This window comes from Mesoplodon densirostris, chromosome 1 (assembly GCF_025265405.1).
Source record: "Mesoplodon densirostris isolate mMesDen1 chromosome 1, mMesDen1 primary haplotype, whole genome shotgun sequence".
NCBI classification, from domain to species: domain Eukaryota; kingdom Metazoa; phylum Chordata; class Mammalia; order Artiodactyla; family Ziphiidae; genus Mesoplodon; species Mesoplodon densirostris.
This window is the reverse complement of record NC_082661.1, coordinates 26,990,645-27,015,721: the sequence shown is the minus strand read 5'-3', so window position 1 is coordinate 27,015,721 and position 25,077 is coordinate 26,990,645. Positions and strand designations below refer to the sequence as shown.

The 25,077-nt window shown below is 35.6% G+C and overlaps 1 protein-coding gene and 1 non-coding gene across 5 annotated transcripts in view; both read right to left on the bottom strand.

Annotated features, from left to right (window-relative positions):
- NT5C2 (5'-nucleotidase, cytosolic II) overlaps nucleotides 1–25,077 on the bottom strand; it is a 105,451-nt gene that overhangs the window by 23,070 nt on the left and 57,304 nt on the right. For all 4 annotated transcript variants that reach the window (XM_060100094.1, XM_060100100.1, XM_060100084.1 and 1 more), the window contains one exon: nucleotides 22,517–22,590. In XM_060100094.1, coding sequence (XP_059956077.1) covers nucleotides 22,517–22,590 — 74 coding nt within the window. The remainder of the gene's footprint in view (nucleotides 1–22,516; nucleotides 22,591–25,077) is intronic.
- Nucleotides 3,590–3,662, bottom strand: TRNAK-CUU (transfer RNA lysine (anticodon CUU)). Its single transcript has one exon. It is a non-coding gene; the product is annotated as a tRNA-Lys (tRNA).

Here is a 25,077-nt window from a genome sequence, read left to right as displayed (position 1 = left end):
GCTGAAAACTTTCTGCAGGGAAGTCTGGAATTCTCATGCACTTTTTACCTTTGCCACCAAGACACACTGTGTAGTAGTTTATATTAGACAAAGGAAGGGCAAACCTCTACAGAGGTTCCAGCCTAGCAGAATGCTGCTGCCAAAATGAGAACTCACATGAGGCAGATGCAGATGCAGAGTGTGTCACTCCAGTCTTGAAGGAGTTACACTGGCACTCCTGTTAAAAAACAAAACAAAGCAACAAAACAAAACAAAAACAAAAACTGGTTTTAAAACTGTTGTGATGGGCTGGAACAGAGAGATACCATTTGGAAATTGGTATTAATAGGAGTTACTGCCTCCTATTTAGAAGCCTCTGACCATCACTTAAATTCATCTAATTAGCCATAACAAAACAAGGGTATTGAAGATAATCTTAAGTATTATACATTATTTAACTTTTCCGGTACCCTGAGCCTGGAATACAAGCCAAGTCTGATCCTGAAATGTTAAGTCAAAAGACAAACAGAAAAATAAATTTCTTTTGTCTTAGTTTATTTTTTCTAGCACATTTCAGGTTTATACGATAGAAACTGAATGCAACTGGTAAACAGCATTTAAAATTGAACTATAGTAAGTGAAACAGACTAATAAAGGATGCAAGAATAAACCTGAGCAGTCTCATCTTGCTTTTAAGTACCCATTTAAACTAAGTCTACCTGTACCTATCTACCTACTTTTCTACCCTTCTAACACCTAATTTTGTATTCTTGATAAAGATAAAAACCAATGTCACCCTACTAAAAATCTAACCAGATGTCTAAATATGAAATAGAGGGTAAAAATTTTATTTTGATTCTGTGAGTGTATATTTGCCCTCAGTAAATGGAGTCATACTACTCTACTTTCATAAAGTTAAAGAAACTACCTAGTCTAGTAAGATAACTGACTTGAAGACACATAAATCCTTTCAAGATATTGATACTTTTTTTTTTTTTTTTTTTGGCAGTATGCGGGCCTCTCACTGTTGTGGCCTCTCCCGTTGCAGAGCACAGGCTCCAGACGCGCAGGCTCAGCGGCCATGGCTCATGGGCCCAGCCGCTCCGCGGCATGTGGGATCTTCCCGGACCGGGGCACGAACCCGTGTCCCCTGCATTGGCAGGCGGACTCTCAACCACTGCGCCACCAGGGAAGCCCAAAATATTGATACTTTTGAGATATGAATTATGTTTAACTTTATAGGGAGTCATTTTTCCTCGAGACATTTAGGTTTTTGAAAACATACCCTTAGATTTCTCCAACTTCTGGATTTTTTGTGAAAGGGAGATGGTACTAAATGGAAGAGCAAAAATGACTAAATACAATGTTGAAAATTTCTAAAAACATTACAACTAGGAGAAACCAGCACTACCAATCACACTATGAAAAGCAAAAATCCAACCCAACCACTCAAGAATAGTTATTTGTTTTATTCTATGAATGTGATCAACATCAATGTTCTCTATTTATTTAGGCTAAGTGATCTTAGCTCTCTGAGACTGTAACTAGCAAAGATAATAATTCACATTTTCATTAAGGAAACTTTAAATTAAATCTTTCCATTCCCATATAAACAGACACCAGAGGACTTTTTCTACTTTTCACAACTATTTGAAAACCCCAACACAATATCACAGACATAGTCAAAAATTTTCTCTCTAACCTAAGAGATCATAAATGATCTAAAAAGAGATATTGAAAAATTCTAAAAACTACCTCAATTTTAATTTATCTAAAATACAAAAAGCTAGATACCATTCAACATTTTCAGTAATATAAAATAAAACCAACTCCCACATGGCTAGACATGTAAATAAGTAAACAAGTAGAGTCTGAAAGACTGCCAGTCTCAATTTATTGAAAAACCAAAATTAAATGGTAATTAAAAGATTTGTTTTAAAAATTACCAAGAGTATTAAAAGAATGTTTGTATTTTAAAATAAAATGAAAAAAATTACCTAACTCAAAATTTTCCCTCTGAGAACCTGTATGCTTACTAGGAATGTGTATTTCAGCTATTGTTTTCAACTTAAAATGCGGAAAACTGAAAATTATTGAAATTAACTTTAAAAATCCTCTTTAACCAAAGAAGCTGCTTGTAATTAAAAAAAAGAAAGAAATAGCTAGTATATAATTTTCCCCCCAAATAAGAACAGATCATCACACTCAAATGCCTGTACTAAAGTTAGAATAATGTAACAGACATTTGGATGCCTACTGTGTACAGGTACTAGATGCTAAGAACAGAAAACAAAATAACTCATGGTCTTTGGCCTGAAGGAGCTTGTAGTGTGCTACAGGGATATAAAATTAGATATTTATAATAAATTTTAGAAGATCCACAATACAATGTGACTAAGGAGGTACAGAGGGACAGAAACGGGGCCAATTAACCCAGCCCAGGAAGTCTTCTTAAAAAACATGTATGGGGGGCCTCCCTGGTGGCGCAAGTGGTTGAGAGTCCGCCTGCCGATGCAGGGGATACGGGTTCGTGCCCCGGTCTGGGAGGATCCCATATGCCGCGGAGCGGCTGGGCCCGTGAGCCATGGCCGCTGAGCCTGCGCGTCCGGAGCCTGCGCGTCCGGAGCCTGTGCTCCGCAACGGGGGAGGCCACAACAGTGAGAGGCCCGCATACCGCAAAAAAAAAAAAAAAAAAAAAAAAAACATGTATGGGACTTACCTGGTGGAGCAGTGGTTAAGAATCCGCCGGCCAATGGAGGGGACATGGGTTCAAGTCCTGGTCTGGGAAGATCCCACATGCCATGGAACAACTGAGCCCATGTGCCACAACTACTGAGCCTGCGTTCTAGAGCCCGTGAGCCACAACTACTGAGCCCGAGTGCCACAACTACTGAAGCCTGCACGCCTAGAGCCCGTGCTCTGCAACGGGAAGCCAATGCAATGAGAAGCCCGCGCACTGCAATGAAGAGTAGCCCCTGCTCGCCGCAACTAGAGAAAGCCCTCGTGCAGCAACAAAGACCCAACACAGCCAAAAACAAAATAAATAAATAAGTCTATTTAAAATATATATATATATATATATGTATCATTTACTCAGGCTTATATGGATAATTCATTTTTATAACCAGCATCTCAAGGTACTATAAGGTTTACCAAACTTTCTGAAACTCAGATTCAGGTAATATGTTCCAAACACCTCTATCAGGGTCAGGCAAGTTAATTAATGTGAGAAATGGTCTAAGTGTTGGTACATGTCTTGGCCTAAAGGGGGAAGTAGCTGTCAGATGTAGCTGACTCCCTGGTGGGAATGAGAGCCAATTGTTGCCATTTATGTGATAACAACCAGCCCAGATTTTCATACTTGGAATCTCCCAACTTTTAACTACTGACTCAATTTAAAAAACCAACAAACTCTATTTGAGCCGAACGATGGGTCTGTGGTCTGAGGTGTGCCCATGGCCGACTGGTGTGCAACCTCTAGTGTATACTTTAGATTAGATACTTCCACATAAGTTCTCCATCTAACTGAAATGGTTTGACTGTCCTCTTCAAAGAGCCTTTTTTTTTTTTTTTTTGCTGTGCCGCACAGCTTGTAGGATCTTATTGATACTTCCCTGACCAGGGATCGAACCCAGGCCCTCAGCAGTAAGAGCACGGAGTCCTAACCACTGGACTGCCAGGGAATTCCCCCCCCCCTCAAAAAGTTTTAAAGAAATAGAATTTAAGTACTTAATGAATTGGAAATCCAGGTGGAAAAATTCATTCTTCAACAACCACAGATTATCCTAGATAATGTTGTTGTTCTATTCATCTCAAGGAAAAATTGAGGGGGTGGATAAAAAACATTTAGGAAATAAAGGAATCGTTACGTAGTCACTTAATTTGGTCCCCTACCATAATGCTGTAACAATTATGCCATAACAATTGTAATTATCTGAATCTTTCATATGACTGTGAAAGCAAACAAATGTTCCCAATGATTTAAAGAATCACAATCACCTCATGATCTGCCTAGGTAACCGACTATTAGAGTTCCCTGACCCAGCAGGTTTTATCCATTATGTTTAACCTAAATCTTCCCTACACAGCTTAACTCTATTATCATTTGTCTTGTTCTCAGTGGCCATTATCTCCATGATAAAGCAAACATTCAGAGAATGTGTAAGCAGAAAAGAAATAATGAATCAAAGATAGCTATTATGGGGCTTCCCTGGTGGCACAGTGGTTGAGAGTCCACCTGCCGATGCAGGGGACACAGGCTCGTGCCCCGGTCTGGGAAGATCTCACATGCCGTGGAGCGGCTGGGCCCGTGAGCCATGGCTGCTGAGCCTGTGCTCCGCAACGGGGGAGGCCACAACAGGGAGAGGCCCACGTACCGCAAAAAAAAAAAAAAAAAAAAGATAGCTATTATGTTAGAACTATTTTGAAAACAAGTTTATCCATGTTGAAAATGGCATGGGATGTTAAAACAAAAAAGATTCATTTTAGTAATTTTACTGATGCAACTAATATTACATGACATTTAATCACACAAAAAATCTGGCTTACATTTGAATGATTTTATGCCTGGCAATGGAAAACAAAGACCATAATAAACACTGGTAATGAATTATTTCTATCACTCACTGTATAATACGGAGGACATGGAATTGGGTTTTATTAAGAAATCATTTAAATTTCCTAATGATCTAGGAACAAATCATATATTACTGCAATTCAGAGGATGAATCTAAAATTAGTGAAAACTCTACTGGGATACAGAAATGACATAAAGGAAATCAAAGCTTAGAAACTAAGTGTAGATAAATAAATAAATAGGCTGCCTAAAAGTAATGTATAAACCTAACACAGGTAATATATAATATAAATATATATGTAAAAATAACAGCCTTGAGAGTATTTATCTCAACTAATACAAAGAACTTTAATCCACAAGAAGATAATACACTGGAATGTTATTTCTTTTTTAATTCTTCCCTAACATACAGAGACCACTTCAAAAGTATGCTCGGCTGGGGAAATCGTATTTCATTTCTTGAGGGAGGGAGTGTAAGAAATTCTTAAGTTTAAGGAAAAGCAGTAAGAGGAGGTAGAATAAAGATTATATTCTCAAATGGAAATGAAAAGACTAAAAAAACACCTTTAAATTTAAGCACCCTTTTAAAAATAAAATCACTTTGTTGGTATTTGGTCAGTTTTCCCCACCTGATTTTTAAATTTAACTTTATTAAGGATATTTTTTAATCATACACAAAAGTAGATAGAATATTAAATGAGCTACACTTTAAACCCATTAACAATTATCACTATTTTGGATTCTTGTTTCCTCTATCCTTGCTAATTTATTCTTTCCCAATTGAGTAATTTTATCAGATGAAAAAGTTTTTAAACTGATCTATAACAGAATATTTAAATAGCACACAAGTATCATATATATGCACCTACAGAATTATTTCATAACCTAGATCAGGTGATCCTTTAATTAAACTGCTTAAAAATCCTTCCCATTTAGAGGCCAATGTAATACCAGAACAGTCTTTTTATCAGCAATAAGTTATAATAAAAGCCTTCTAAATTAAGGATTGCTCAGAAATATTTTAACTATACTATGGCTATCAATTTTATAGTCTTGATGAGAAAACCAGTTCTACCAAAAGCACTGATCTTTTGGTATGATAGTACTGGCTTAGTACTACCATGCATTAAAACTCTTAGGAGGGACTTCCCTGGTGGCCCAGTGGTTAAGAATCTGCCTGCCAATGGAGGGGACATGGGTTTGATCCCTGATCTGGGAAGATCCCACATGCCGCAGAGCAACTAAGCCTGTGCACCACAACTACTGAGCCTGCGCTCTAGAGCCCATAAGCCAAGACTACTGAGCCGGCTGCCACAACTACTGAAGCCCGCGCTCCTAGAGCCCGTGCTCCACAACAAGAGAAGCCACCGCAGTGAGAAGCCCATGCACCAAAACAAAGAGAAGCCCAGCTCGCTGCAATTAGAGAAAGCCTGCGGCCCTCCCTGCAACCAAAAAAAAAAAAAAAAAAAAAAAAAAACAAACTCTTAGGAACTCAGAGTTAACACATAGGCTGATATGTTGGGCTAAAGAAAATAGAAGTGTAAACATGTGAGAAAATTTTTATATTAGGGATGCCATCAAAAATAGCTCAGTTAAAAAAAGGATAGCTTTGTTCAGTTAAAGAAACAAACTAATAAAGAAGTATTTCTACCTAAGGATCAATGAATCTATTCCTAAGTAAGTTCTCTCTAAAAGACAACTACCCCCAAACAACAGAAAAATAAATCAAAAACCTCCCAAACAAAACAATCCTGAAGTGAAAACAATCAAACTGTATTATGCCTTTTATTTTTTCCCCACCCTCTCCCCAAATAACACCTTTTAAAAGCAAATGTAATAAAATTTACCATCCAAGTGAGCCTTCTCCCATTCAAAATAATCACTCCCAAGGCAATATATATTGATACTTATTCCAGTAATGCAATCATTACTTAAAACATATCTGAAATTCTTCTTTCAAAATTACTTTCAGAGTCAACAGCACATTGTTCTAGATATAGATCCTCCCTGGAGGCATATTTTCATCAACAGATGATGAATTTAATTTAAGGTGTGGGGGGCAGTTATTGAGAGCAACCAGCGACTAAGAGGGGAATTTGAGAAGGGTTAAAAAACAGGTGTGGGGCTTCCCTGGTGGCGCAGTGGTTGAGAGTCCACCTGCTGATGCAGGGGACACGGGTTCGTGCCCCAGTCTGGGAAGATCCCACATGCCGCAGAGCGGCTAGGCCTGTGAGCCATGGCCGCTGAGCCTGCACATCCGGAGCCTGTGCTCCGCAACGGGAGAGGCCACAGCAGTGAGAGGCCCGCGTACCGCAAACAAACAAACAAACAAACAAACAAACAAAAACAGGTGCGACTACTTGAAGTGATGAAGCAGGTTTTCTTGTGGGTTTATAAACTGGCTGTGGAAACGATTCCAAAGGAATTCCTAAAATTCTAAGAAATGACAGAGGTATTGCAGTAAGTTTTCCCTAATAAGGTGACTTTATGAAGGATAATATCTATTTGGCAGCATATTTTCTTATGGGCTTTCTTTTATAAAATTACTCTTTTGACCCATTTTATATGTGTTTAATTTTGCAAGGCACCTCAAATCTCTTTTGAGGATTTACATAAAAGTAAACTTTATTGCTTTATAGGTAGCAAACCTTCCAGCTATGTAAACCCATTCAACCATAGGCCTGTAAGTTCAGCTTATTCTAACTGGATCCTTGATACAAATCACTGATTGGACTCTAATACTAAATTATCACTTTTCATCTTCACAATTCTCTTTTTTGGGTTGAGTCCTCATAATATATTCTAATTAGATTTTAATTTTGCTTAGTTTTATGAGGCTGTTTTCCAATTTACTTTTATTGATAATTTTATCAACCACCATCCTTGTTTGTTTCTTTTATGGAAAGGGATCATCTCTTTTTGAAAAGGTTTCCCCCCCTTTTATCTGTTACCCTAGTTTCTCTGTTCACTCAGCTTATTCTCCTATTCTACTGTTTCAGAAAAACAAGAAACAAAAAACCCGTTCAAAAGTTCTTTTAAGAAAAAAGATCACTAAGGGGGGATAATGAATGTATTTCACTTACTGAACTACACCTATTTTTATATTCCTTTAATCTTCAACTGTGAACATTTAGATCCATTCACAAACTGATAAACCCCTCAAGAATAAGTCAGAGGACACACAGGTTGATAACTTTCACTGACTTGAATGCGATCATTCACTAACACAAAAACCTCCGGCACATAGACAATCTGTTTGGAGGGCTGTGGAGTACGGTAATGTGCAAGATCTACATTTTCCGAGTTATGAGAAGGATGCTCTGACTACTATCTCATGACCTAGGACAATGAGAATTTCTCTGGCCTTTTTGATTATCTTCCTTTTGGTTATCTTCCTTGGTTTGTACAAAAAACTTTTCAGGAAATGCATTCCTTTAAGAGACCCTGTTTTCACATTAAGAACTTCAAACAGATCCATCCAGTTTATACACTATCCACAGTAAGTTAAATTCAGCTGATGTTCCATATTAATTTAATTCATCACTATTGCAAGGAGTTCATCTTTCTATAAGGAGAGATGTTGAAGCAGAGACATAAAAGTTTACATTGTCATATGTTTCATTTTTTTTTAAAGTGTTCTTGGGACTTCCCTGGTGGCGCAGTGTTTGGGAATCCGCCTGCCAATGCAGGGGACACGGGTTTGAGCCCTGGTCTGGGAAGATCCCACATGCCATGGAGCAACTAAGCCCGTGCGCCACAACTACTGAGCCTGCACTCTAGAGCCCGCGAGCCACAACTACTGAGCCCTCGTGCCACAACTACTGAAGCCCGCGCACCTAGAGCCCGTGCTCCGCAACAAGAGAAGCAGCCACCTCAGTGAGAAGCCCACGCACCACAACGAAGAGTAGCCCCTGCTCACCGCAACTAGAAAAAGCCCGTGTACAGCAATGAAGACCCAACGCAGCCAAAATTAAATAAATAAAATTAAAAATAATAATAATAATAAAGAAATAAAAATAAGTGTTCTCTCTGCATATATGGTCAAATGATTTTTGACAAGAATGTCTTGTCTATTCACCAAGGAAAGAGCGATCTTTTCGACGGTGTTGAGAAAACTAGATGTCCACATGTGAAAGAATGAAGTTAGACCCTTACCTTGTAACCACACACAAAAATTAACTCAAAATGGATCAAAGATCTAAATACTAAGAGCTAAAAACGTAAAACACTTAGAACATTTTTATTATATTGGATTTACCAATATAATGAAATATTTCATTACATTTCAATGTATTTCATTATATTTCATTACGTTGGATTTGGCAATGACCTCTTGGATGTGAAATCAGCAAAACCACAGGCAACAGAAGAAAAAATAGACAAATTAGACCATCAAAATTAAAAACTTTTCTGCTTCAAAAGACACCATCAAGAGAGTGAAAAAACAACACACAGAATGAGAGACAATATTTGTAAATCATATACCTGAAAAGGGATTAACATCTATAATATTTAAAGAGCTCCTGCAACTCAACAACTACAACAAACAAACAACCCATTTAAAAACTGAAAAAGGACTTTAAATAGATATTTCTCCAAATAAGATATACAAATGGCTAATAAGCACATGAAAGATGCTCAACATCACCAGCCACTAGGGAAATGTAAATCAAAAACCACAATGAGATACCACTTCACACCCATTAGGAAGACTATTATCAAAACAAAAACAACAACAAAAACCTGAAAATAACAAGTGTTGGCCAGGATGTGGAGAAATCGGAACCCTCTTGCATGGCTGATAGGACTGTAAAATGGTGCAGCCACTGTGGAAAACAGTGTGGCAGTCCCTCAAAAAGTTAAATATAGAATTACCATGTGATCCAGCAATTCCATTCCAGGGTACAGACCTAGAAAAACTGAAAGCAAGGACTTAAGCAGACACTTGTACACCAATGTTCATAGCAGCATTAGTCACAGTGGCCAAAAGGGGGAAGCATCCAAAGTATCCACTGACAGATGATGGATAAACAAAATGTGGTATATAAATATAATGGAATATTATTCAGCCTTAGAAAGGAATGAAATTCTGAGATATGCCACAACATGGATGAAATTTGAAAACATTATGACAAGAGATAGAAGCCAGACATAAAAAGACAAATATTCTATGACTCTACTATTTATATGAAATATACAGAATAGGTAAATTCACAGAGACAGAAAGTATACTAGAGGTTATAGGGACTGAAGGGAAGAGGAAATGGGGAGTTATTGCTTAATGGGTACAGAGTTTCTGTTTGGGATGATGAAAACGTTCTGGAAATGGATAGTGGTGAAGGTTGCACAACACGCTGGATGTATTTAATGTCACTCAATTATACGCTTAAAAATGAAGAAATAGTAAATTTTACATTATGAATATTTTACCACAAAAAAAAAGGGAAGAAAAAAGTGCCCTACCTCATTTGAGATGTCTTCAGTGACAGTACGCCAATACTATATAGTACTTGTTACTTTAATTGTGTTTCCTCACCCCTTTAAATGCCTCTAATGCCAATAAGGTTGGTAGGAATATACAATTGCTGACAGAAACATGATCTGAGGGCTCTGGACTTTAGTCCAAGTAAATACACCATGCAAAAGAATGTTCATTTAAATGTCAAGTGAATTGAGTCAATTCCAGTTAACAATCAAACAAGATCAGAGTGCATCTACTATGCCTGAGAGGACAGGATGAGAGAGCAAAAGTCCTGAGATGCTTCTGCTAGTAGCAGATGTACCAAAACCAAGGACTAGTTTCTCTTAATTTCTTCCTTGATACTCCTAATAGCTTTATTCTATCTTCTCTCCCCACTTTAGGCTTGTTAATGCGAAGTGCTTAGCTTTGGCATAATTAAATTTCATCCCCAGCGGCTAATGACATGGCCTAGAAAGGAGAGGAGGACAGAAAAATTCAAAAGGAGTCTAAAGTATATTTTCAATCCCTCCCAAGATTTTTTAATTGAAAAAAGCATACTTTTATAATTCTAAAAAGCATAATTTTATAATTCTAAAAATAATTTTATAATTCTAAAAATACAGTACTCTTAAGGCTTCATTCCCTTAAGACTGCTTCTAAAAATTAAAGAAAGAAAAATAGTGTAAAACTATAGTAGTCCCCCTTTATCTTTGGTGAATTCGTTCCAAGAGCCCCGGTGAATACCTGAAACCATAGACAGTACCAAACCTTACATATACTATGTTTTTTCATATACATACATACCTCTGATAAAGCTTAATTTGTACATTAGGCACAGTAAGAGATGAACAACAATAACTAATAATAAAATATAACAATATACTGTAATAAAAGTTATGCACACTCTCTCTCTCTCAATTATTGTACATATTTAATGCCTTTTCCATCTTAACTAAGCACTCATCACACAAACGGTGGCCAAACTTTTGTAGTTTGAGGTGACAGCAGAACTAGCACGAGTTTCTATTTCCTTCTTCACAATTTTGCGAATATTCATTCTTACTGTAGATCTTAGTAACCTCAGCATGATTGTTTTTCCTAATGAAGTTGAGAACTTTCACTTTTTCACTCAAAGGAAGCATTTAAAGGCTTCTCTTCAGCAAATATGAATTGCCAGCATCACTACTCTTGCTCTTTGGGGCCATTATTAAAAAAATAAATAAAGGTCACTTGAACACAAGCACTGTGATATCATGACAGTTGATCTAATAACTGCGAGGGCTATTAGATGACTAACAGGGAGGATACACGGGACAAAGGGATGATTCACAGTCTGGGTGGGATGGAGCAGGAAGGTGCGAGATTCCATCGTGCTACTCAGAACAGTGTGCAATTTAAAACTTATGAATTGCTTATTTCTGGAATATTCCATTAAAAAAAAAATTTTTCTGACCACAGTTGACTGTGGGTAAATGAAACCATGGAAAGTGAAACTGTAGGTAAGAGGCGACTACTGTATCTGCAGTCTAAGAATGAGGATTACATTTAAATAGATGTAAGAGCAAGATGGATTTCGCCCTAGGGAGAATTCCTATTTTGGGAACAAAATGAAGGATGATCTTTTATGCTTATGAGTTTTTTTCTCTTATTAAGTTCTCATCTAGAGGTAAGTAAATAATTTCTATACCTCTGATAGCTGGGAGCAGCATGAGAAATGGAAACTGACCTGGGTTTAAATTTTAGCTATGAGTCTTAAGCCAACGTACAAGCTACATACAGGTCATTTTACCTGTTGACTTGGTGGCCTTATTTGTAAAATGGAGCTAATAATCCCTACTTCAGAGGGTTGATATGAGGATTAAAAGTTATGCTGTACATAAAGTACATTTTCTAGCTCATAATAATACATGCTTAATAAATGTTTATTCTCTTCCTCCTGACAATTTTTCAGAAAAGATGGGGGAGACTAGACACTGCCCATGGCATCCACTATTTCTGAAATGGTAACAGAAATAAGGAACTTATTGCTGGACTTAAATGGCTCAGAACCTGAAGGTATTGAAGCTGGTAAAATATTGGAATGTGTCTCTTTGGGATCTTTGAGCTCAAGAGGGAAACAACCAAACAAACCAACCAACCAAACAAAACACCAGACTTCTTAATTGAAAAAAGAAAAATCAAGATGATTTCCTAAATGAACCAAGTTAGAAACAGTAATACATTTTCATAATCCTAAATCAAGAGTCACTCTGTATTTGTGAAGGGCATTAAGTAAATATTAACAAATCTTCCCCCCTCCCCCAAAAATGTTGTACTACTCTCCCTTGGGGTAAAAACTTCCGAAAACTTAACAATTCTACATATATAATTTTGATGTTAATTCCATGGAACTTACTGCATGTTTAAGTCTTTCATGCAACTGCAAAGGTCAACTTGTTCTTTTCACTTAAAAGAGTCTTATTGTTTCAAAAAAGCAAATAACTCCCCTTGCATTTATTAGAAGCATATCAGTGATATCTTTGTCATAAAGTAAAAATTTTTAATTTAATTAAGGATCCTTTCTCAGAAATCTATTCCTTCAGCATGATCCTGCTAAGAAATAACCCTTCACTGAAAACACTGCTTAGTTTCTACGGAAACATAATCTGATGCCAAATACCCTGTCATTAAAAATTTACTCAGAAAAGAACTTTAACTTTCTGTTAAGTTTGTGATCATTTGCAATACTTAAGAAGAAAATTCAAAAGAATGATTATATATTCCACTGCCATCTGTTTAGCACTCCAGGTTTTCCCACAAGATATAGGAGTACAAATGAGTTTAATATTGTCACTTTTCTCTTTAGGGTTTCCTTTATGCTCAAGTTCAGTATATTAATATTTTGGTATCACCAGTCAGAGCAAGAAAACTACTTTCACTGCATTTATCATTTTATATATATTATTCCATTCAAACTTTATACCAATAGTTTATCCCTATACTCACTCTTTCCTTCTTTTTGGATTAAATGAAGGAACTGAGATTCAGGGAGGCTAAGTAACATGCTGGTGGCCTGGTGGCCAAGAGCTAGTACAGGTAGAGCTGGGATCCAAACCCAAGTCTATCACACTCTGAGGTTTCTTCTTCTTCCCCAACCACATAGCCTCTAAGGTAAAGATGAAAAACAAGACTGGGCCTAAACTCAGAGTGTTATGGGACTTGTCCCTCAAAACAGAAAGAGGGTTATTCTGGCTTTTTTTTATAATCACTTTTTTATACCCAGATTACTCTCACTTAACAGCTACTGACTAGCATTTTGCTTGTTAAAGAAACCACATTTTGTAGATTAGCAGTCTGTCAGAAAGTGATGATCTGTAACTGTGAGGAGGTGATGTAAGTACATTATGTCACTCATTTCATCACAAAAGATTTTCTCATTTGAAACCTCAGCAATAAATTTCTGGGTTTAATATTATAAAACTAAGTTACAGAATACTAAGAGTAATGGAAACCACAGGCCTTTTTATGCCTATATGCCACTTGAAAAATGAACAAGCACTAAACCTTAAAAACTCCAATCCTCCTTTTGTTTTCTATTTTCACTCTTCTGTCCACTCTTAGTAACAACAAATTCAGCAACATAACATTTTTAGGAGTCCTCTATGCAAACAAAGTCAAAGAAACAAAATTCACAAATAGTATAGATTGGTCCCTTCATTCTGTGGAGAGGGAGTAACTGGGTTAAAAACAACATTCTTGCTCTCTGACAAGTCCAAAGACCTAATCTTAGGTTGACTATCAAGATCTTTTTTGGCTTGATTTGTCCTGGAGAATGCACTTACAAGTCTGATCCATCTGTCTGTCCCACTTAAGCACAAAAAGGCTAAAGATCACTCTCAGAAAAAGACCAGAAACCAATTCTGAGGTCTAGAAAGGACCTACACTAGGGCAACTTAATAAAATAGGAAACCAGAGCACTCAACAGGTCTAATTAAGGGAAAGAGAAGCCAAGGGAAAAGAAAAACACTTATCTGTAGAGGAAGCCAAAAATGCAAAGGACCAGTTTCTGATATACATCATGTGGAAAGAATGTTGATAAAGTAATTGGGGTGAGAGAGGAATTATAAATAGGCCTAATAGGTACTTTTTATATAAAACATAGCCCACCATTAGTCAGTGGCAAAGCTAATATACAAGACTAAGTATGACCTAGATTCTAAACATTGACTTTCATATATAAACTAATCTGTACTTAGTAGAAAAACTGGTTAGACCATAATTAACGTACATAATCCCATTAGGGAAATAAAGTGTTAATCTACAGTATTACAGAGATGGAGCTAAATAAATACCAATACTGGCATTAATTCTCTAGGCAGATTTCAGGATTAAAACTGATTTTAGGTCCAAAAGTTTTTTGTTTGGGAGTTTTAATTTTTAGCTTATATAAAAATGTCAATCTTACATAGATATCCTGCAAATAAACTAATAAAAGCAAAAATGTATAGCTTGCTTTAATTATAGGGATAGCTGATGATAAAGGGATCTTCTCTAAAAAACTGTTTGGGCTATGAGGCTGACATTCAGATCAGATGAAGATAATGAGGTTCTCATCAGAATGGATTTGATACTGAACACTGTGATTCACTTCATTCAGGGGAATAAATGTACCAAACTGTAAGCAATATCATAAAATTTTTAAAAATTAATATAAGGCTATCAATTTCTCTTTTAATAAACTAAACAAACAAACAAAAAATACCACAACTTAACTTCATTCTACCAAAGGTCCATATAATTTACTTTTGGAAAATTACAAGTTTGGAATAATTATATACATACAGCTTAACATTCTTAGAGTCCGTGTATGTATTCTTGCCTCAATTATCCTCTTCCTTATTTATTAGTGACAAGTCAAAGTTTTAAATGATTATTCATCACTAATTCTATCAACCCCAACATTTGACATGAAGAACATGAGGATTATTCAAAGCCAATTTTCTTACCTATCAATATGAATTAAAGGTGAAAAATCAGAGCTAACCCAAACCATGACACCCCTCCTCCCAAAGAAGGTCTCCTGTGGCCATTTTCTAGACCAAAAACAGAACTGTTTCCTTATGAAAATAGCTTAAGTCTCCACAATTAGACCCCAACCCCAACACTTTCTATGAAGAAGACATGTATATTTCAAACATTGTAAACAGGGGAAAAGAAACTTTGAGAAAACCTATGTAACTGTTTTCTGAGAAGAAATTTAAGCAAAGTTTACAGCGTGATAAGGTAGGCCCTGAGCCAATAACCACCCTCTCTCACTGAATGTACCATTCCAAAACATGACTGCCATTTGAGATGTGATGTCCTATCCAGACACTTCAGAAGCATCAATCCTAGCCTTACTATCAATTTCACTACATTCTAACTCTGAAAACTAGTAATCCATCTATGCTGTAAATGATAACTCTCTATCACTCAAAATGTTGTTTGCCAGAATAGGCAATTCATAGATTATGCTAATAGCAATTTTATAGCATATCTAATAATTTCATTTCATATAAAATGAACATTTATTGGCTTGTTCCTTCCCCCAATAAAAAAAAGCAAATGGTTATTGAATGTCTTCTCTAGTTAGGAATAGTATACAAGAGGGTAGCTATTTATTGTAACTGCTACTATTTATTAAGCCCTTAATATACACTGAAATTATACTGGAAAAAAAGGCTAAAACAACCAATTCCCTAATCCCCCGAACTCTAAAGTCAAAATATACAGGGGGAAAAAAACTGAAAGAAAGTGCATTGTGCCACATTTCATTCTGCACAAAGAATCAACATTTTCCAGTAACACCTGAAGCAAGAAAGTAGGCCAACAACATAAAAAATGTTAATGGTGCTAAGAGTTAGAATACAGAAGCAAGGGCTTCCCTGGTGGCGCAGTGGTTGAGAGTCTGCCTGCTGATGTGGGGGACACGGGTTCGTGCCCCGGTCCAGGAAGATCCCACATGCTGCAGAGCGGCCAGGCCCATGAGCCATGGCCGCTGAGCCTGCTCATCCGGAGCCTGTGCTCTGCAATGGGAGAGGCCACAACAGTGAGAGGCCCGCGTACCGCAAAAAAAAAAAAAAAAAAAAAAAACTTTCATCAGAAATAAAAATGGTTAATGCCTAAATCTTAATAAAAAAATATAAACCAAATAAAGATAATGATGTCTGGGATATCTGGATAATACTTTATTAATTTTATAAGTAACTACATTTTTTTTTAAACTACTGTTAAAAAAAAATTTTTTTAACAGTAGTTAAAAAAAAAAAATTTAAATCTTCCTCATTCTCATGTACTCACTGAAACCAAAAGGTGGTTCTTTGGGGGAGGACTGATAACATAGATAAACCTCTGGCTAGACTGATGAAGGAAAAAAAAAAGGCACAAATTACCAATATCAGGAATGAAAATAGGAACATTACTACAGATCCTACAGACATCAAAAGAATAATAAAAAATATTATGAATAATTTGATGCCAATAAATTTTAAACTTAGATGAATTGGCACAAATTATCAAAATTGATCCAAGAAGAAATAGAAACTTACCCTATATCTATGTTTAAAAGTTGAATGTATAATTTGAAACCTTCCCATAAAAAGATAACTCCAGGCCTACATGGTTTCACTCCTATCAAATATTTAAGGAAAAAATAATACCAATCCTACCCAAGCTCTCCAAAAATAAGTAAATGAAATGGGGGAATTCCCTGGCAGTCCAGTGGTTAGGACTCTGTGCTCTTACTGAGGAGGGCCCAGGTTCGATCCCTGGTTGGGGAACTAAAATCCCACGAGCTGCGAGGCACCACCAAAATACAAACAAAAAAAAAAAAAAAAAAAGAAAAGAAAAAGGGAAAGCGAAATGGTTTCCAACTCAGTATATGAGGTCAGCATTACCCTAAAACCAAAATCAGACAGACATTACAAGAAAACTATCAACTAATACCCCTCATGAACAGAATGCAAAAATCCTCAACAAAATATTGGCAAATCAAATTTGCCAATAAAAAAAAAAAAAGGTACATGACCAAGAAGGATTTATTCCAGGAATGCAAAATTGGTTTAACATTCAGAAATCAATCAATGCCATTCACCCTTTTAACAGACTAAAAAAGAAAAACCATATGATCATCTCAATTGAGGCAGAAAAATATTTGATGAAATTCAGCAACCAATTCACGTTAAAAAAAAAAAAAAATCTCGGAAAACTAAGAATAAAAGGGAACTTCCTTAACCTAACAAAAATCATCTATAAAAAACCTGCAACCAACATCATACTTAATAGTGAAAAACTAAACATTCTCTCCTTAAGATCAAGAACACCCAAGGAGGTCAATTCTCAACACCTCTATTCAACATGGTATTATGGTTTTAGTCAGTGCAATGAGCCCAAAAATTTTTTAATAAGATATATACAGATTGGAAAGGAAAAAGTAAATTATTTGCAGACCATATGATCACATATGTAGATAATTCTAAGGAATCTACAAAAGAGCTCCTAGAAGTATTGAATAATAAGCAAATTAAGCAAGTCACAGGACACAAAAATAAGCTGCATTTCCAAATGCAAATGACAAAAAAATAGAAAATGAAATTTAAAACACCATTTACAACTACATAAAAATATGAAATACTTAACAAATGAATGTGACAAAATATGTATAAGACCTTTACACCAAAAATCACAAAAAAATTGCTAAAAGATAAGAAAGAAGATTAGGTAAATGGAATGATGTATTAATGTTTATGGACTGGAAGATTCTATGTAGTTAAGATGTCAATTTTCCACAAATGGAACAAGGGATCAAGACAATCCTAATCAAGATCCCACCAGGCTTTTTTGAAAAAGTGATAAGCTTATTCTAAAACTTATACAGTAATGTGAAGGACCTAGAATATCAAAACAATTCGAGGAAAGAATAAAGTTAGAGGACTTAACACTACCTGACTTCAAGACTAACTATAAAACCTACAATAATCAATCAAGACCATGTGATAGTCACTTAGACCAATGGAATAGAATGTCAGTAGACATACCAACATATATTGGTCAATATATTCAGAAGGTATATATCTGACAAAGGACCAGTATTCAGAATATATAAAGAACTTCTATAGCTTGAAAATAAAAAGACAAACAACCCAATTAAACCATGCGCATTTGAATAGGCACTTCACAAAAGAAATACAAATAGCCAATAAGTACATGAAGATTTTCAACATCACTAGTTAACAGAGAAATACGAAGTAAAATCACAGTGAAATAACACTACATATTCACTATAATGGCTAAATTCAAAGGACTGACAATGTCAAGTGTAAACAAGGAGTGAAGCAACTAGAAATAGCATGTTTGCTGAGTAGAAATTTAAAACGGTATCACTACTTTGAAAAACCATTTGTCAGTTCCCTACAAGGTAAACATAATCTGGCAATTACACTCCTAAGTATTCTCCCAGGAAAAAAAGAAAAACATACATCCACAAAAAGACTGTACACCACCAATGTTCTTAACAGTTTTACTCACAATAGCCCCAAACTGGAAACAACCCAAATGCTCATCAGCAGATAAATGGATTAAACAAATTGCAGTATAAAAACAAAGGACTACTACTTGGCCTCCCCTCCAAAAAAAAAGTAAAGTTTAAAGAGAAAGGAGAATTTCATAATTTTGACTGGTTAACATCACTAGTAGTAAGACCCATCAACATTATGTACCCCTGGTATCATGCTCTAAGAAGGGCACATCACTTCTGTGGTATTCTTCCCAAATATGCATAATACTTCAATTTATTCATGAAGAAATATCAGACAAACCCAAATTGTGAAATATTCTACAAAAATACCTAACCAGTACTCTTTAAAGTGTCAAAGCAATGAAAGACGTAGGAAGTGTCACAGAAGAGACAAAGGATATATGACAACTAAATGCAATGTGAGATTCTGGTTTGGATATTGGATTGGAATAAAGGACTTTAGTGTAAAAACTGAATAAAGTCTGTAGTTCAATTAACAGTACTGTACTAATGTTAATTTCTTAGTTTTTATAATTGTACTACAGTCAACCATGGTCAAGTAAGATGTTACCATGAGGAGAGATTAAAGGCAAACTCTTATTTTTGCAGCTCTTCCATAGGTCTAAAAATATTTGAAAATAAAAAGTTTTAAAAGTTAGGGGTAAAAAAAGAATTTACTGCCTACTGACAGACACACATGAATAAATCACGAAAAAAAATTATGCTAAGCAAAAGAAGCCAGAAACAAGAGTAAATTAGAATATGATTCCATATACATGAAATTCTGGAAAGGTAAAATTAATCTGTAGTGACAAAAAGCCCTGAGGCAAAGAGTGGGGCCGGAGAGAGAAGTAACTTCAAAAAGGCAATGAGGGAACTTTCTGGAGTGATGGAAAAATTCTACATCTTGATTGTGGCAGTGGTTACACAGGTGTATACATTTTATCAAACTCAATCTATATACTTAAAATGCATGTACTTTATTGTATGTAACTTATTCCTCAATACAGTTTATTAAAATTTAAAAAATAAGTTCATATTTGAAAGTATTTAACTTGAATTATTAGTGTATATTTTATACTGGGTAAACTAAAATACTACGATTGATTCTTAAACTGATATATTAAAACTTATGCACCCAAATCGTTCATTCAATAAATATTTACTGGGCAACTACTATATGTCAGGCTTTAGGCAACACAAAGGATATAAATGTGAAAAAGAAAGCCCTTACCCTTGAGGAATTCACAGGCCAAAGGGGAGGCATGCAAGTGAACAAAAGCTGCAAGTGACATACAAATTGCTCTGGGGAATGATATAGCAAGGTGTCAGGATTGCACAGAGAAGTCAATGTCTAAGAAAAGTCTTCAGAAAGAATACAGGCCCTTTCCATGAATTCACCCTGTGAGGCTATTACACTTATTTCAGGGATATTTATCGAAGCTGTCAAAAAACACTTCTTTTAGTCTTGTCTCTACTTCATGGCACATTTTTCTGATGAAAAGTCCTTAGCACTTCAAGGGTGCAGTTTGATTGTTAAAATTACCAAAAGTTATTCACAGACAAATTTAATGAATACCATTCTGGAAAACAGGTGACAGGTATGAAGTCAATAAACTTGTTTTCCTACATGCTTTATGAAGTGAAGGCAATACCACAGGGTAGCACCAATGTTTTTCATCCAACATAGAACTGTTGGAAGAATATATAGTCTCTCAAGGGGGCTACTTTAAAGAGCTTTGCCCTTTTGAGTGCTTAAGTCTCAGTTTGCTTGGGGGGGGGGTGCTTATTACTTTGAAATTATACCTCACTATAAACTGTCAATATTCACAATAATAATTTAAATTTATTATATACATATATATCATATACATATATAAACACGATGCTTAAGTTTGAATTGTAGTTCAGCTATATCACAGCTAAATGTTTTTAGACAAAGTCCTTAAAAAATCAGCATCTGCTGTAAAATGAAGACAATAATAGTAGTATCTGCCTCATAGGATTTTGTAAATATTAAATAAGTGATGTGAATGAGATAATCTACGTATTAAATGAAATAACCTATGTAAAACACTTAGAACAGGGCTTGGCATATAATAAGCACTTAATAAATATTAATAATTATTGTTACATATAAGCAAAGTATATTAGTGTCTAGACTAAGAGTAAGCATTAAAATATAAAGTGGGATTACCAAAAAAAAGCATATAAAAAGAAGAAACCGTAAGGCAGCTTTAAAGTTTAGAAACTAAGATTCAGTGGCTTTTTTGTTAAACAAGAGAATTCTTTTTTAAATTATTCTATGGGAATATACATTTATCTCAATGTTCAGTAACAAAATGTGCCAGGCACATTACAGGTTTCCAATAAATACTTATTGAATTGAACTACTTCAATACAGTGAGACTGTCTTACTAACCAAGAAAAAAAGTTTGTCACGTTTCAGCCCCATTAACTTCTACTTCTGCTTTAGTTAATATCCCTTTCAGCTACCAAACTACCTTGCCATTCTTTTCCCTGGAGAGTAGAATTCTAGAAAGGAGAGAGAATGCAAGATTTTCTCCCAATTTGGACAGCAAGATCTACATTGAGAAAGTATAGCGCTTCTAACTGCTTTCTGACAAGTATACCTAAAAAGTGTCTGTGTCCAATTAGGAAAATATAAAAGAATCTAACTGCTGCAAAAACAGCTTTAAGGCAATAGAATACCAAATAAAGAATATAGAGGGAAGAAAGAGAAATTCAAATCAAGTCAGTGCATACTTTCAATATAGAACTTGTTTGGTAAAATATCATACCCACATATATGTGGCAAGTACCTATAAACTACATGTGTTCATTTTTGTACATTTATATTATTCACTTATATTTGTAGCCTAAATTGAAAATCAAATTGAGATTTGTCTAATTTGAGATGATATAAACCTTCTAATAATGTTATATAAAGTTTCTGAACATAAGTGAATTAATACATCTTAATGTTTTTGTGTACTTAAAGACAGTATTTTTTAGAGAAAATTTCTGAAAGATTCTTTTCTGAGTGTCACAGTTGTATACATGTGCATGTAGATACATATATGCACATGTGCTCAACTCAGTTCTTCATCCCTACTTTTCTTTTTAGTTTTTTTTTAACTGAAGTACAGTTAGTTGATTTACAATGCTGTGTTAGTTTCAGGTGTACAGCAAAGTGATTCAGTTATATATATATATATATATATATATATATATTCTTTTTCAGATTCTTTTCCATTATAGGTTACAAGATATTGAATATAGAATATAGTTCCCTGTGCTATACAGTTGATCCTTGTTCATCCCTACTCCTTCTTAAATTAAATGACATTTTTGTCAGACTGCAAATATTTTAATAAAAACTTCATAAGTTCTGAACAGATGCTGCAACTATTGGCTAATACACTGAGTATTTCAAATATATCTCAGAGATATGAAGGGAAAAACAGCAGAGTGCTGGTGTTTAAGGTCTATTTGATAATGAACAAAGTAATAGCTCTAGTTTTTAAAAAGTCTTTACATAGTATATGTGCAATCACTTCAATAGAAAATCAACACATTTTTCATTTGTCTTAAGAAAATATTAAAAATTTTAACTGATAAACGTTTACCAGTGGTAGAGAGATACAAAATTCCATCCTTGAAGAATAGCTTAATAGAGTAAAAGCCAAAAGTGCCCAAATATACATATACACATTAATGTATAATTTCATCATATCATTTCTTACCAGGGTCTCTAAAATAATTTAGCACTTGTTCTACCTATCTCTACAATCTAGATCTCAAGGACATCTGGTAATTTCAATATTCATAAATCTCAATGAAAGAGATTGAGCTAAATATATGACTGGCAGCTAAATATATGACTACGTCAACAAGTGTTTATTGAATGGCCTACTGTGTTATATCCAAAGTAGTAGTTCTTAAGCAATCAGAAAGTGCTACTTACCAGCAAGTGTATAATCCATATCAAAACCGAAACACTTAATTTTTTCCATGGCTAAACTTCGGTTCACAAACACCCTAAAGAAAGGAGTAAAAAATGATATCTCAATTAACACTGAAACAATAAAAAAAATTAAGTTCAATGGAATTATTTGGCTATCTTTCTAGAATTCATTTAAATACCAATATTAAGATTCAAAATATAAATTATTCAAGTCCTCCTTATACCATAAGTGACATCAGATATTATACAAAAATACATAAATTTCCTTATTATGTCTTGATTTTAATGATGCCATGTACTCAAGTTTTCAGAGAATCAACTCCCCTTTTCTAAGTCAGACCCCATAATATAAGCTTATTTCTGAGATTTTATAATTCATTCACTCATTCATTTATAGTTTATTTAATAAACAGAGGTTCATTTAAAGCCTACCATATGCCAGACACTAAAGACGCAAATATAAACAGATTCATGTGACAAATACTTACTGAATGCCTACTATATGCCAGATACTGTGATACGGCAGAGAACTAAAGGGCACCTGCTCTCATGGAACTTATATTTTAACTTACAATCTCTATCCTTGAGGAATTCAGCATAGCAGGAGAGAGACTTATAAGCAAATAATTATAGCAATTCAATAAATGCTATAAAATAACATGCAGGAGAGAAAACAAGTTGTTTAGAGACCAGATGAGATGTCTGAGCTGATTTTAACAATTAGTAGAAGTCTTCCAGTAGGACAAAGCAAGAAGGGCATTCCAGACAGAATGACAAAGGAAAGACAGGGTTTGTAATGAACAAAAAACATTTACTGAGGCTGGAGCTGGGTTTTCTTTGGTTTTACTTTTGTTTGTTTTTGCAAACGGAAGTTTTCCAGAGGAGAAGGGAAAGAGGCAACAAAGGTTAAGAAGGTAAAAAAGGACAGCAAGGGTCCAATTAATGAAGACTTTGGATGTCACATTAGAGAGTTGGGACTTTATCCTGCAGGCAAGAACAAATTATCAGATTTTGATGAAATGAAATAATCAAATTTCAGAAAGATCGCTATGAAGACACAGAGAAAACTAAACATATTAGTATGGTGGATCATCACCATGATGGTGCTTTGCGGTAAGTTTTAATCATCTCTGAAAATAAGGATACCCCCTCCATCTGATCCCAAAGTATGGTGGCCAAAATTACTGAATGGTTTATCCTCTTATTACCAAACCTCTTCTTTGCCTTCATTTCATAAGTAGCTATGAGAAATGAGAATGCTACAAATCACCCAGGAAACTTGGTAGAAATAAAGATACCTGGGCTGGGCTTCCCGCATTAACAATATAGATCAGTAGTCTCCAAAGAGGAGTGACTGCACCTGCAGATACAGAAGACTCCACTGGGATACAGAAGAAAATATTACAGCTTCTACTCAAATTTATCTCATCATTTTAAAATATCTAATTTGTGTATGTTTTCTACTACATACAAGTAAGAATAGTAGTATAAATAATTTATAAATAAGCACACACAGGGATGAATGCTCCATATTTTAACTGTGAAATACTCAAGAGTTTGGAAACCACTAATCTAGATAATGACTTTTTAAAAAAACTCCTCACCAACTCAAATATTACTGTTATAAACTTTAATAGAAAACTTTTCCTCTCATCTCAGAATGTATGCACCAATTTTATTTTATTATTTTTTTAACTTTTTATTTTATATTCGAGTATAGGCAATTGATGATGTTGTGATAGTTTCAGACGCACAGCAAAGGGACTCAGCCATACATATGCATGTATCCATTCTCCCCCAAACTCCCCTCCCATCCAGGCTGCCACATAACACTGAGCAGAGTTCCCTGATATGCACCAATTTTAAATGCAGACAAATAATCAAATATTTGCTTTAAAATATTTTAATAGGGCTTCCCTGGTGGCGCAGTGGTTGAGAATCTGCCTGCTAATGCAGGGGACACGGGTTCGAGCCCTGGTCTGGGAGGATCCCACATGCCGCGGAGCTACTAGGCTCATGAGCCACAACTACGGAGCCTGCGCGTCTGGAGCCTGTACTCCGCAACAAGAGAGGCCGCGATAGTGAGAGGCCCGCGCACCGCGATGAAGAGTGGCCCCTGGGGCTGCCCTGGTGGCGTAGTGGTTAAGAGTCCACCTGCTGATGCAGGGGACACGGGTTCCTGCCCCAGTCCGGGAAGATCCCACATGCCGCGGAGCGGCTGGGCCCGTGAGCCATGGCCACTGAGCCTGCACGTCCGGAGCCTGTGCTCCGCAACGGGAGAGGCCACAACAGTGAGAGGCCTGCATACCGCCAAAAAAAAAAAAAAAAAAAAAAAGAGTGGCCCTCACTTGCCACAACTAGAGAAAGCCCTTGCACAGAAATGAAGACCCAACACAGCATAAATTAATTAATAAACTCCTACCCCCAACAACAACAACAAAAATATTTTAATAGGGGACTTAAAAATCAATAGGTCCTTGAATTCAGAAATGTTATCTTCTAAAAAATATGAAAATCATTACTTATCTCATAGTGCACTATGCACACTAGATTAGCTTTAT